At 50.5% G+C, this 14,099-nt stretch overlaps 1 protein-coding gene across 1 annotated transcript in view; it reads right to left on the minus strand.

Annotated features, from left to right (window-relative positions):
- Positions 1-1,963: 1,963 nt before the first annotated feature.
- MOGAT2 (monoacylglycerol O-acyltransferase 2) overlaps positions 1,964-14,099 on the minus strand; it is a 41,740-nt gene continuing 29,604 nt past the window's right edge. The window contains exons 3-6 of the mRNA XM_067533205.1: positions 10,091-10,295; positions 6,961-7,135; positions 6,197-6,396; positions 1,964-2,118 (exon numbers count right to left, since the gene is read on the minus strand). Coding sequence (XP_067389306.1) covers positions 1,964-2,118; positions 6,197-6,396; positions 6,961-7,135; positions 10,091-10,295 — 735 coding nt within the window. The remainder of the gene's footprint in view (positions 2,119-6,196; positions 6,397-6,960; positions 7,136-10,090; positions 10,296-14,099) is intronic.

The following is a 14,099-nucleotide window of genomic DNA, read 5'->3' on the forward strand; positions in this document are numbered from 1 at the left end:
GAATACCAAGGAGCAGCTAATTAAAGTCCCGGTTACTTGCCAAATATGCCCTTTAGAAACAAACGTCCTGTCCCAAATAGCTTCTCCCCTCTCATCTTCTGTCCATACTCTCCCCTGGAGAAATAGTTGAGGATTAAAAACTATGTGCACATATCACCATTCACTTTTGACTCCGGGCCAGATTCTCTTGTCTGTTATGTTGGTACAGCCCTGTTGAAACCAGTAGGATTGCACTGGTGGAAGACAGAAGGGAACAGGGTCTTGTAGTCTCATAGAGTTTGTTTGCAAAGGTGTTTGGGAATTTCAGCTGTCTTTTTTTTTTTCTTTTCTTGCATTCATCCCTATTTCAGCAGACACAAGGCATTCAGAAGGATGGGAGGATATTGATCTAGTGGTTAGGCTGTTTGTACTGGAGTCAGGGATCTACCTAGCTCTGTCACTAACTGGCTGGGTGACCTGAGGGCAGGTCACTTACAGCCTGATTTTTTTTTCCTTCAAAGGTACTGAACATTAGTAGCTCCCATTGGTTTCATGGGAATTGGTAGGTGCCTGGCGCTTGTGAACGTTAGGCCACGTACCAGTCTGTGCCTCATTTTATCTAATATGGGGGCAACTGCCTCAGTGTCTGCAACGATCCATTTCATCAGTGTGTTGTGAGGACTGGTTAATGTTAACGGAGCGCTTGTCCTTGGTTCCCCTAGACCATTACCACACGGTGTGATGAAAAGTGGGCAATATGCAAACCTGTGAGCATTTCCAACCTTTCCAGACCTAACACCCAGCGGGAGCTGCCTCAGCTGGGATCTCGAACTCTTTGAAATTCACCCTGCACTTTATAAAAGGTCTCAGCTCTTTCATGCCAGTGGGATACAGCATTCAGTGACAGGTCTCTGTTACAGACATCCATGCTGCGACGCTGAGACTCTGAACCTCCTAGTAAATTATATTTAGTTCAGAGTGGGGAGGATATAACCCAGTGTGATTATAGGAAACAGCACCAAAGGAAGAGATTGGCAAGCATACAGGTATCTGTCAAATTATGTTTAAAAAATTATAGCGTTTTACACAGAAGAGATTATGAATAAACATTCCTTTCTTCAGTGATTGCTCTCAGCTAGTTGGTGACACCTCGGAGCATCTTGAGACAGATGCTCCTATCTGTTACGGTGGTATGAATGCTGAGTATGTCTACACTGCAATCAGGAGGTGTGATTGTTGCACGTGTAGATATAGCTGGTCAAAGGCCGCTCAGGTATATACCCAGAGTCCTGGGCGGGCAGGGCTAACCCAGGCAGCCACCTCTGCTGCTGCATCTTAACTGCTATTGTTACTCAAATTAGCTTTAATCTAGCTAGATCAAAGCCAACTTGGCTACATGTACATGTGCTGCAATCGCACCTTCTGACTGCACTGTAGACATAAATAAACAGGCAACCTAGCGGTGAAAGGCTCTATAGCCCATATTGATGCTGAGGACACTGCCCTCTGCATTTCTGAGCCTGAACTTTTCCATAGCTAACTTGTGAAAACAACACCCACATACAGCTAAATGTGAAGGAGGGTCTTAAGAATTTACCACTGTCTAGAAACAGCAGGGTGATTTAATAAAGGTGATGTAGCTCTGAATTGGAAAGAGGTGTTTTCCTAAAGGGGAATTTTAATACTGCTGGGATATTTATTTGACAATCTCTTACCAAGTGATCATGACATTATAAAGTGTGAGAAACTGGAGGAAGTACTGTACGGTATTAGTGTAAACTAGAGATGGGTCTAAATTCAAACTCTGGATCTAACCACACACAACCGTTGCGGAAACTCAAACCCCGAGTCTGCAGCTGGCCCCTTGCTTTATAGAGGGCTGAATCCAAACCTTAGGTTCCGAACGCTTCAGATGTTGGAGAAATGTGGAGCTGAACTTTGGGATCAGGCCCCTGCCCAATATAAACAAATAGGGTGGCCTGGTTTATATAAATTCAAGATGCCTGTCCTCTGGGACATTGTATTTAGATTTATGCTCCTCAAAGAGTTTGCACAGTTCATCAATGTACGTTTGATGTACTCGATCAACTTCTTCTTGGGATGGGTTGTGCTTCTTCTCCACCTGAATTGGTTTCCCAACTGGAAAACAAACACACAGACATTAGGAGAAAGTAATCCTATGTGCATTAGGAGAAAGTACATCCTATGTGCTTTAGGAGAAAATATATCTTATGTACATCCTGATGCCACCCTCATCCTTAATGCAGAGCTATGGCCCCTAGAGACCCTAGGCTCCAGTACACAATGTTCCAGTTGAACAGAAGCTAAGGATCAAGATGGAATACTGTATGTTGGGACTTGTACTTGGGAGGTGGCGGGGCCTAGCTGATAGGGCACTGAACTACAAATCAGGAGACCTGGATCCTCGTCCCAGCTCTGCTCGGTGACTTTGGGCCAGTCTGTTCGCCTCTCTGTGCCTCAGTTTTCCCATCTGTAAAATGGGGATAATGATATTGACCTTCATTGTAAAGTGCTTTGAGATCTGTGGATGAAAAGTGCGAGGTAACGTTATCTGTGGGTAACAGGAAACGCTACAGCAGGTGGTAGCCATTTGAGATCAATGAGATGTGGCATTGGGGCTCCTGGCAAACCACCCACACAGCCCTTGCTGTCACTAGGACTGGGCACCTCTGGAGTAACCTATTTGTTTTAAAACATAGAGAAAAGACCTCAGTGAAGCCACAAGCTGCCTCTGGAATCTTGGCCCTTGTCAGAGCTGGACTTAGGGGTGGGTGATGCAGGTGACCGCCCGGGGCGCTGTGGTCGCGGGGGCACCATTTGAGTGCTGCAAGCTGGCGGGGCCCCTAGGTTGCCAGGGCGGGGATGAGTGTGGTTGAGCCCCTGCCTGGGGCTGGCGATACCACCCGGAGCTGCCAGCCTGGGGGTGAGGCACAGGCAGCAGGGCTTTCCCAAGCAGAGCCAGTGGGCCAGCCCCAGGGTCCCCCCTTCCCATGGGCACAGTGGTCGGGGGAAATGGCTGGGGGAGCCCCGGGGCTCAGAAACTCCTCCCTGAGTAGCCCGGCCTGAGAGACGACAGAGCGGCAGCTGCTGGCCAAGCGCCCATCTCTGAAGGCAGGGCTGTCTCCCGCAGCAGCGCAGAAGGAAGGGTGGCATTACCACACCGTGCCACTCTGATTTTAGCTGCCACTCTCCGACTACCCGCCAGGGCTGAATTTGTGCCGGGGCTCATGTGGCTGAATCTCTTTCATCACAAATTTAGCACTGGGGAGGGGGAGGGGCAGCGGTGTCTGTGGGGACAGGGAGGAGCCCAGGGAGTCTGCGGGGGCAGGGGCAATGGAGGGTGATGGGGGTGGAGTGAGGCAGGGCACCCGCGGTGCCACAATACAAGTTTGCCCAGGGTGTCCTTTTCCCTAAGGCCGGCCCTGGCTCTTGCCCAGTGAAGACCTGGGGGAGCACGGTGGCTATGACCAAAAAAGCTTTCCCCCTTTTTCATAAACTGGATTTATCTACAAAGCTGTTCATAAAGAGCCCCAGGAGGCAGGCCCAGGGCACACAGAGTATGTCTACACTGCGGCGAGACACCCGCCGCTGACCCATCTCCGCTGACTTGGGCTGGTGGGGATGGAGGGCTGTAAAATTGCAGGACAGATGTTCGGACCCAGCCTGCAGTCCAGACTCTTGGACCCCTCATCGGGGGAGGTTCCCAGAGCCTGGGCTCCAGTCTCGGGCCGAATGTCTACCCTGCAACTTTATAGCCCCATAGCCCCAGCCACGCCAGCCCAAAGCAGCAGACCCGATCCAGCCGTGGTGTTTTAGTGCGGTGTCGACATAGCCACAGAGGCCAAGATTTTCAAAATGCACTGGTCATTTTGGGTGCTTCCATTTTTGGGCACCCAACTGGAGATGCACCTTAAGGGGGCCTGATTTTCAGACAGTGCTAAACAGCCGCCCGCTGAAAATCAGGGCCGTTCGCGGGGCTTGAAACTGATTTTTAAACACTTCAAATCATTACTCCCTTTTTAAAAACTTGGCCTAAATGAGCTGCCTGGAGAGATTAATGCTCAGATTCTCAAAGGTGTTTAGGCTCCTAACCTCCATTACAATCAAAGAAAGATGCGGACCCAGCCGAAGGGACTCTAGCAATGTGAACAAGTGCCCTCCCTCCGCAAGAAGCAATTTACGCTGGAACAAGGAAGACAGGAAGGCCTTGGGGTTATCTGTTGTCCTTCCAAACTTCGCTCTAATTTTGTTTGTCAGGCTGCAATGAGTTCTAGGTTGCTGTTCATCTAGCTAATTAAGGCCCCGAAGATGGGGGTGTGAGTGCAACTAAAACCATTGAGAGGATCCAAACAAGCGGTAAAACAATTAGGAGTAATTGCAGGCTGTCAAACCCAATCAGCACGGGTCAGCCTGGGCCTTTTCAAACATCCCCTTTAATTAGACTAACAAATGTCGGCTGAGCTCAGTAGGCCAAATCCAAAAGCAGATGCAATTTCACTGAATGCCACTGAAATTTGGCCACACACACTGACTCGCATGCTAGGAACCATCTGTCTCTGCAGTTTGTTTGCCGAGGCCCAGATCCTCAAAGATATTTAAGTACCTAACTCCTACTGGGTCTTTGTGGGGTATTTAACTAGCTTTTTCAGCTGCTTCTGCTCTGAACAGAATGCTGGTCCTTTTAAAAAAACCCGTAAACTCTGTGAGGCTGCAGATTTGTTCCATCTCTGATCTGCTTGTGGAACTGGCTGGAGGACGAAGAAACAATCCACTTAGTGTGACACAAAGTCCCAGATCAGTTCAGAGCTGAACCAAAGCACCCTATAGCCCCATCCCTATGACATAGCTGTACCCTCCTTGGGGGAGGCAGCATGTTTCTGCGTTCAGATGAATGGATCAGTTCATGCCTCTTGGAGCTATAGTTTTAGGCTGTCTGCAGACTCAGGCAGACATCAATTACATTTGGGTCACATTTCCAAGCATTTCTTTGCTTCCATGAGGGCTCAAACTATAATTTTTTTAATGGAAGCTGAGATTCTGTTGTCATCACTTCACTCCAGGAGCAGGTGCCTGGGGACTATGAAATTCAAGCTAGGTTGGGCCTACTTATAAAATTAAACTACTAAATAGTACTAATAAGACGCATATTGCAAAGGTATGGTGGTGTCTGCAATGCCTTTCTGCAAAGAAGTGATTGCTTCTTATTGCATCACACATGTGCTGTTTTCTTCTTTAACCATGTCTGGTATTTCATCAGGGTAACTGCCTTTCCTATGATGAATGGCCCCTCTTGACTGAGCAGCCTCCCAAATGAAATTATTTTCTGTAATTAACTCATCTATATCTCAGTGGCTCCATATTTTTCCAGGATACCTTTAGAGCCTTTCTTCTTATGGGTCCCACCTGAGGTATTATTCAATTTTCATCTCAGCAAGCCCCCAACCCTCTTTTGTTAGGGAAGGGTGGAACTTTGTGACACACAAGTACAGGATTGTTGATTAAACAAAATGCAGGTGGTTAACACCTTCTTAGAAACGTGTCGGTCTTTCCCCTGTTGTTTTTGTGTGGATTTCCTTTGTTCTCTCATGTAAATACCACAAATGCTTGGAAAACACTGAAGTTAAGAGTTTTAAAGAGGGAAGCAACAATCCCACTAGAAAATGTGCTTCAAAGCTGAGAAGTCATTCCAGACACAGCACAACTGTCATTTTGCCCCGCTTTCTTCTGAGACTACGGATCCAAGCTGTCAAGAATTGAAACCACTGCCTCGTGTCTGCATTGATGAGGAAAATAGCTTTTGCAGCTATTATATACTGGACTTTTGGTTCCGGGGGGCTCTTCTTATAAGTGTGGTAATGAAAGCCTGGCTGTCATTAGTGAACAGGTGTTGTGTCAATTACACTCATATCAAATCCCAGTTGGTCAGGTAACAGTGCCCTAGACATAGGGCTTAGTTTGTACAAGGCGGCAGCAAATCCTTAACTCCTCCCCAGAGCCAGGGAGAAAGCCGGGGAAGGAACTGTGCGTCTCTGAGTAACAATGACACTTAGGGCTGCTCTTGGGTTGATGTAGCGTAAGCACTACCCCTTGCACGGGGCTGTGTCAAAAGGCACCACCTTGCGCTAGCTGGTGACTTGCCCTGTAACAACCTGAGCGCAATCACAGCCCACCACCCTTGGGATGAGGACAAACTTACCCACGGTGTAGATGGGCCGTCGGTATGGAAGCAGCCCGAAGCTATACTGGAACATACCCCGGGCGTGGAAGAGGGGGAGGGAGATGCCCATGATTTGCTGAAGGCGGTGCTGCGTCCGCCTCAGCCAGGAGCCCTTTGGGTTGTCGACCTGGTCAAACAGCTCGTTCTCTCCAAACGAAAACACGGGGACGAGCGGAGTCCTGCGGAGGCAGAACGGGGACACGGCGGGCAGCGCGAGTGTAGCACGCCAACGGAAGCGGCACGGGGCAGGGAGCTCTCTCTGTGCGGGGCCACGAGCCAGCCGAGCTCCGCACTCAGCACAAACTCACGCTCTGCCGTTGGGCAGGCGATAAGGCGGGGGTGCCGCCGCCCTGCTGGGCCTGCTCCTCTGGGAAAGCGGGGTCTGCACAGCACGCCAGGGGGAGTGGAACAGTTCTGCTAGCCGGTACATCAAAGGAGGCAGAGCTGCCTAGGGAGTCGTTTTATGAACGCGATGCCGGCCTCAAGCTGAGCCAAAGGCCACTCGGGGTCTTGCACCAAAGCCCGTGGAGAGACTCCCACATGTACCAACAGGCTTTGGAGCCGGCTGTTAGAGGCACCACAGCCAGCGTCCATCCCGGTCCTCTCCGGCCAGCCCCATCTCTCCTTCCAGCTGTGGAACTGGAAGGGGAATGACCCTGCCACCGGTGGGAGCAGAGGGGCGTTGTCTCCCTGCCATTGCTGCGGTGCATGCGTGAGGGCAGGGACGGGGCTCCCAGCGTTACCCATGCTCGATGGCCAATCTGACGAACCCCTTTCGGTTTTTCAGCAGTAAGGTGAAGGCTCCGGGCCGCGCATCCAGGGCCTCCTGGGCCCCTCCCACTGCTATGGCCAGCACGTTCCCACCTCCCCGCCTCCTCAGCACGTATGAAGCGCTGTCTTTGTCGGACGGGATGAGGCCTGGGTGGGGAAGAGACAAGAAGAGACACTTGACCCTGAAAGCCTCAATTACGATGGGCCGGTCATTCAGACATCGCTACTGGTACAGCTTCACAAAGGTGCTTGAAGGCACTTCCTCCGCCTCTCGTCTACAGCACCAGAAGTTGATCCAGCCCTTTCCAGCCTCCCAAACCCCAAAAGGGGGACAGGGAATGTGGACTCAGTCTCAGCCTGTGACAGTGACCCAACGTGCGGGACCAGTGCAGGAGATTTAACACACATGGGAGCTATCCCTTTCTCTGCAGCGTCAGGGTCAGGCTACTGTATCACGGATGTAAATCATTTCTCAACAACAGAAGGGTAGGCACCACATTTGCATGGAAGGTGGGTGACTCTGGGGCTGAAATGAGGGGTGTCCCTTGAAATGAGATCCCGTGGAGAGGTATCTACTGGAGGTAGGTAAGGCCTGTTCCCGCCTTGAAGAGTCTCCAGTCTAAATAAGACAAGGCAAAACAGAGGCAAAACTTAGGGCCCCATTTCTGCAGGGGGTGGGTCCGTGGGTCACTAAAGGCAGAAGCTGGGGAAAACGACTGCTTGGGGAGATGGGTTTTAAGGAGGGGTTTGGCGGTGAGAGAAAGTGTTTGGCAGATGTGCGCAAGGAGAATGTTCCTGGTGCAGGAGGCATCATGGTGGAAGACATCAGTACTTACGTGATTATTAGCTTCTGGAATCACAGGCAGCGGAAGACAAAGGAATAGGTTAAAAAGGCGGTACTAGAAATGTTGTGTATTTTGTGTCTTGCCTTATTGCCTTGGTTGCTGTAGCAACCGAGCTTAGCTTGTTGCCATAGCAATAGAGTTAGACTATTAGGGGATAGCTCAGCCAGTCCTGGCTGGTTTTAGTGTAGTTCAATGAAGACTTTTCATGGGTTTGCATCTGTCTGTATCCCGTGCTGATTTCTCTCTGAATACAAGCACTTTCCCAGGATTTAACATAACAAGAATATCCTGGGGACTGTTGCTGCCTTTATCCAACAGGCCAGTCCTGACATTCTGGGGAGCAGCTGCTCACTCAGTCCCTACCCCAAAACCTTGGTGCTCTTTCTGCCAGCTCATTTACAGTGGGTACTTTCTGGTGTCAGGGGCAGGGCAGAATCTGCTGCTCCAGCACCTTGAAAGCACGGCTGCAGCTGGCGTGAAGGGTTTGGGCAAGCACCTAGGAACTGATCCAGCACAGCACTTGCACAGGCACTTAACTTTGTGTGTGAATCCTGCCACTGATGTCAGTGAGACTATTTGGGTGCCTAGCGCAAAGCAGATGCTTACGTCTTTACTGGACGGGGATCTAAAAGCCTCCCTGCTGGTCATGAATAAACAGAAACAGGGGGCATTGCTTCGGAGAAGGCAGTGACAAAGATGGGCTGGCACGCAGTTCTGGTCGACATAAGTGGGAGTTTGGCCACGGACTCAAATGGGATCTGGCTGGGGCCCTACATGATTTGGTGGGATGAGAAACCCTATCGTCACCTACGGAGCCAATGCAGATGGTGTCAGCCCTGGTGAACCTCCTGGGTTTCTGTCTCCCTCTTACGTCTCTTTAAAAAGTGAGTGACCAGGCCACCAGGCTGAGAGTCAGGCAACCTGCATTTTAGTCCTTCTCTGACTCACAGAGAGACTTCGGGCAAGTCACTTAAGCTGGGATTTACAAAGGAAGTTAGGTGCCCAACTCGATTGGATGTTACTAGGGGGGTTTGAGGATCTAACTTTCATTGGCCTCCTGTGGAAATCGTACCTATGAGCGCTCTGACTCAGTTTCCCCATCTGTTCAGTTACACTTAACCTCCTTCGTAAAGCGCTGTGAGTGCTCAGATGGAAAGTGCAGTGTATTATTTTCATCTGCCTCTTTTTTTACCCTGCCTGTTCCCTCCCCACTCTCCAGGATTCTATCTCTGTCTCTGAGTACGTCTACACGGCAAAGTGCTCCAGCCCGAGTGGGAACTGCTACACTGCTATTTTTAGCGAGTGTCTGCTTCAGTTGAGATTGCTGCTGTGGAGTTTTTTTGCAGTGTAGATGTAGATCTGTAGCATGAGGCTTTGTTATTTTCATCGTGTCGCCCTGGCAGCTGTTTCCCAGCAGTAGCAGCAGAGATGTTTTTTCTCCCCCTTTCATAGTAAGGGCAAGTTCTAGCCTGTATGTGATTTGTATGCGCAAGAATTAAATTCTCCTTCCAGCACATGTAGGATTTAGCTCTGCTTGTGAGCAGCGTTCTCCCTTTGAAATCAGCGGATGCCGTGCAGCTGTGCCCTCAGCTTTGAAGTTGTACAGGCTCGCATCAGTGTGTGTTGGTGGCTGTGAAATAATCTACATAAAGGTGCTTTTTTTTTAACTGTTTCACATAACGAGCAATGCATGAACAGAGGCCGGGTTGTCTCATAGCTGAGACACTAGGCCGGGACACAACAGATGGGGGTTCAAATCCTTATTCCGCTGCAGATTCTCTAGGTCACCTTGGGCAAGTCACTTCGCCTGTCTGTGCCTCTGTTCCCCATCTGCAAAATGGGGAAGTCTTTCTCTGGTCTATTTAGACTGTAAACTCTTCGGAGCAGGGCTTGTCTTGCATGATGTGGTTGTACAGCACCTAGCACAATGGGACCCTGATCTTGACTGAGGCCTCTAAGTGCTACTGTAACAGAGCTAATAAAGAACGACGAGAAGTTAAACAGAGAAAGTGGGGAGGGGAGAGGAGAGAAGGAAGGACAGAGTATTCAAGGCTCTACAGAGCTTTTCTTCTGTGTCCCCTCCTCTCCTGGGCTGGGCACATGCTTATGGCAAAGTACAACAAATAGACTCCCCAGTGTGACTTCCAAAATCTCCAGCTTTTCACTCTGTCCCAGAGGGCTGAGGTCCTACGTGCCATTATCACTGCCACCTGGAGAGGCCGCTCATACTCTGCCACCGCGCTACGGCCCTGCTTACCGCCGCTCAGAAGGTAGTCCCTGAAGAAGGGGACCCTGAACCAGAGGGTCAGCATCATCAGGTGAGGGGTCATCCCCGGGAACAGCTCCGAAAACCCCGTTGCCTCAGTGCAGAAATTGAGGAAGGCACCAGCCACCAGGACCCCGTGGGGATGGAAGCCGACCACGTAGTTCTTACTTGGATCCAGCTCCGCCGTCTTCACCAGCTGGAGATGCAATTGCCGATGGGGAGACATAACACAGACAGAGTCAGGAGTTTGTACTAAATCCTCGAGCTGCTGGCCGGGCATTCGCCATAGAGAACAGTCATGATTTTTCCTTGTGTGGTGCTATCTCCCTCCCTCTCGGGGGTGCTAACAGTGAGCGGCCCTTATCCTCCGAAGCTCTCGGAGGCATGCAGGGAAGGCTTCTTGACCCAGACCCTCAAAGGAATTTGTGCACGTAGGCCTACATCCTCAGAAGTATTTAGGCACTCACTCCCACTGAAATCAGTGGGTGGTAGGCACCTAAACATCCTTGAGGATCTGGGTCCTTGTGTCCTATCCCCAGCGGTGCCGTGCTCCTGCTCTGTTTTAAGACCAAGGCCCTCTGGGATGAGGCTATAAGAGGACAAAAGATTGGGGGTGCAATTTGAATTCCTAGCAACACCTCGGCATGCCTGACTTTCTCCGGCATGGTAGGGGGGGCTCTCAAATTCGAGAGGGAGGAAAATGGTTTAATAGGCTGGAAAAGGGCTGAAAAATCGCCACGGCCACCTGCAGGTGGCGCTCAGCTGTATCTGGGCTAGAAACACATTCTCGGGTGTCTCATCTGCCTTGAGAATTGGCCGTAACTTTCCCACGGTTGCTCTAGCACCAGCAGAAGCAGCTTTTCTAGGGGGCATGACCGTGGGAGTAGCAGTGCAGACCGGGTACAAGTGTGCTTCTTGGTCTGGCACGTTATCCCTCTCTAGGAGTGGCTAGACCAACTAGCGCTTGATGAACCTGCTACATGCTTGGCCTGTCTTTCAGCTCATGCATTAAGCTCCCAGGTTTGATTCCCAGTTGGTAATGACCAGGTACACATGAACTGCTCACCATAGCATTCGGTGCCTGCTCTGGAAAGTGCTTCCCCCCCGCTGGGCTGGCTAAGGGATAAATGTCACACACAGCTGCCTTGAGCGTCTAACTTTTAGTGGATCCTGAGTCCCCTCCCCACCTTTCACCTGCTGGGACAGCTTCAGGGACAGGGGCATCTGCCCCTTTAAGGGCATCCTTGTCCCCCTTCACCGGTGTGATCATCAGCTGGTGCCAGGAGCCACTGGATTAGTTCAGCTCCAGCCTAGCTCAGCCATTCCATCCCTACCAGCTGGGACAGCTTTTGGAAACAGGGGGAAGGACATTCTCCCCTTTCCTCCCTTTCACTTCTAGAGCCACCAAGTATCTGAACCGGGCCCGGATTTGATAGCCATCCGGATGTGTTGCACGGGCTGGCTGTTCTCCGGGCTTTCCCGGACGGAGGAGAGGGTGTCAGGGATGTATGTTTTTAGCTGGAGAACTGTGGGTCGGGGGATACTTTTATCTGGAGACTGCAGGAGAAGCAGAGTCATATGATGTGGCAGGGGACGCTATAGGGCAGTCATTCGAAGGGTGCCTGGACTGTGCCGTGGGCACTCAGCTGATCTACCTTGAGCCATTTGAGAACCGGAACGTCTACACCACAATTCAACAGCCCCTTGGCCTCAGCCCTGCCAGCCTGAGTCAGCCGGCACGTGGGTTTTTAATTGCAGGATAGACATACCCCCAGTGGCCTGGCAGCAAAAATACTTCCTTCCCTGCTCCCTGTTCCTTGAGTCACCCAGTCCCACTCCCGTTGCCTGCACAGTTAGCGTCACTTACTGCTCCGCTTCAGGAGTGACTATGCGTGCTGCAGAGAACTAAGACAGGAGCAGGACAAAATCTACGGGGAAAACCTCCCAGGGGACAGAAACTCCTCAAGAGCTCACATGCGCACGGCAGGCAGCCCAGCAGGGTCTGTGATAGGCGCCCAAGGTTAGGGTGACCATATTTCCCAAAGTGAGAATGGGACACTGCGTGGGACTAGTCCAAGCCCCCTTTCTCCCCTGTGGGGCTGGCCCAGGCCGTTCGCCAGAGCCCTGTCCCCCTCCCTGTGTGGGACTGGTGTCGCTGCTTGCCCAAGCACTGCCTGCCCCCCCTGCGTGGGCCTGGCGCCATTGCTCACTCAAGCCGTGCCTGTCCCCCTGCGTGGGGCTGCATCACCACTAGCTCCTCTTCCTCCCCCTCGCCCCCCAGGCACATTGCCCCGCACCCCACTTTTTGGACAGACTTTTTGGACCGATCAAGTTGGCAAGAGCAAACGGGATAAATGCCCAGTTTTGCCACACAAAAAAAAGTCGGGGCGGCCGGGACAGGGTTCAAAAAAGGGACCGTCCCAGCCAAAATGGGCCGTATGGTCACCCTACTGAAGGCAGGGGAGAGAGGCTTTGTGGATAAGCTCAGGGAGGCTGGGAGCAAGGCTGGTGTAAAACCCTCAGCCCAGCCCTGCACGGGTTATTCTCACGATCCATTGCCACTCAGTATAGAGCCCTTTTCACCTCCGCCCTTTGCCTAACAGAGAATCAGGCCCCACGAGCATTATCCACTCTGCTGCCTCTGAGTACATCAAGTCACTCCTTGGTGCTATTCTAATGGCAGGACAGCTAATTAATTCTCCTGGAGAAAGCCAGCAGCAGCAGCAGCAGGTAGGTCATAAGAGGTATTTTTTACACTGTGGCTAATTTTCCATCTGTCCCTGAGTATTATTGACAGTGCACATGTACCCAGTCATGCACCATCTCCTAACGAGGTGAGGTTGTGAACAAAAAGTCCCTTTGCTGCAGAGCCCAAGTGATGATCAAGAAAAGGGATTGGATTGTTGATTTACTAAGTAACCAGGGACATTTCCATGATTCACTGAGTCTTGGGCATCCTAGTTTTGTTGTCTATAACTAACGTACATTTATATAAGGCCTTTCATCTTCCCCAAGTAGTTTTTAAATGGATAGGCAATCTAGATCTAAGAGTTGCTTTGGACATCACTGATATTTAGTCATCTCTGGGGGATGCTCAGCAGCTGTTTAATGGGCCACAGCTACACTAGAGAACAGCTTAGGAGAGGAAGTGAAGACCATTTCCACCTGAATCTGAAGGGGAATAGTGGAGGCAGGTAAATTGGAGCCATGGGAGGTATCTTGGTCTAATAGTTAGAACAGAGGGCTGGGAGATCTGGTTTGTAATCTTGGCTGTGCCACAGATTTTTAGAAGATGTCAGCATTTGGATGGCTGTATGCATCACAATAAGAGCTAAGTTCTTTTGAAAATCTGTCCTTTTACCTAGATGCTTAGATGGATGTTAAGCTCTTAAAAATCTGGCCCTTCATGGGTGCTGAGCACTTGAAAATCTGGTCCTGTGTGACCTCGGTCTGACCCTCTAATAATTAGAGATGACTCCAAATCAAAATCTCTACTCCACACTCCTGGACTTTAGCTGCTCACACTCTGTATTTTGCAACCTACATCCATCGCTAATAACACTCGCTCACAGGGTGAGACGTGGATCCACAACACTTTGACAATCAAGAACAAGTGTCTCTAATTGGGCACCCATAGTTAGCGAACATTTCTGAAAAGTTGGCCAGAAGCAACTTGTCCATGGCTACACAGCCAGGATTTGAACTCAGATCGCCTGAGGTGAGTCCAGCCCCTTAACTAACACTCTGTTCTCATAAGTGCTATTGCCTCTTTCCTCATGCGCTCCTCATTAGCCCACATTCTGCAAAATGAACATTTTAAAAATGTTATGCAAAGAGAACTGATCTTTATCACAGACCAGAAGAGAAGGAAGGAGAGTAAGGTACAGGGCGCAGTTCCTGGAAGGAGGTCCAGTTTAGACAAGCAGATGATGGGGAATACGAATCTCAAAGATTGCTATGCAATAGAAAGCAGGAATGCTGAAGAACAAACCTAGCTGTG

Source organism: Emydura macquarii, unplaced genomic scaffold (assembly GCF_026122565.2).
Source record: "Emydura macquarii macquarii isolate MOO-44397 ecotype Brisbane River unplaced genomic scaffold, CSIRO-AGI_Emac_v2 contig_3328, whole genome shotgun sequence".
Taxonomy (NCBI): Eukaryota; Metazoa; Chordata; order Testudines; family Chelidae; genus Emydura; species Emydura macquarii.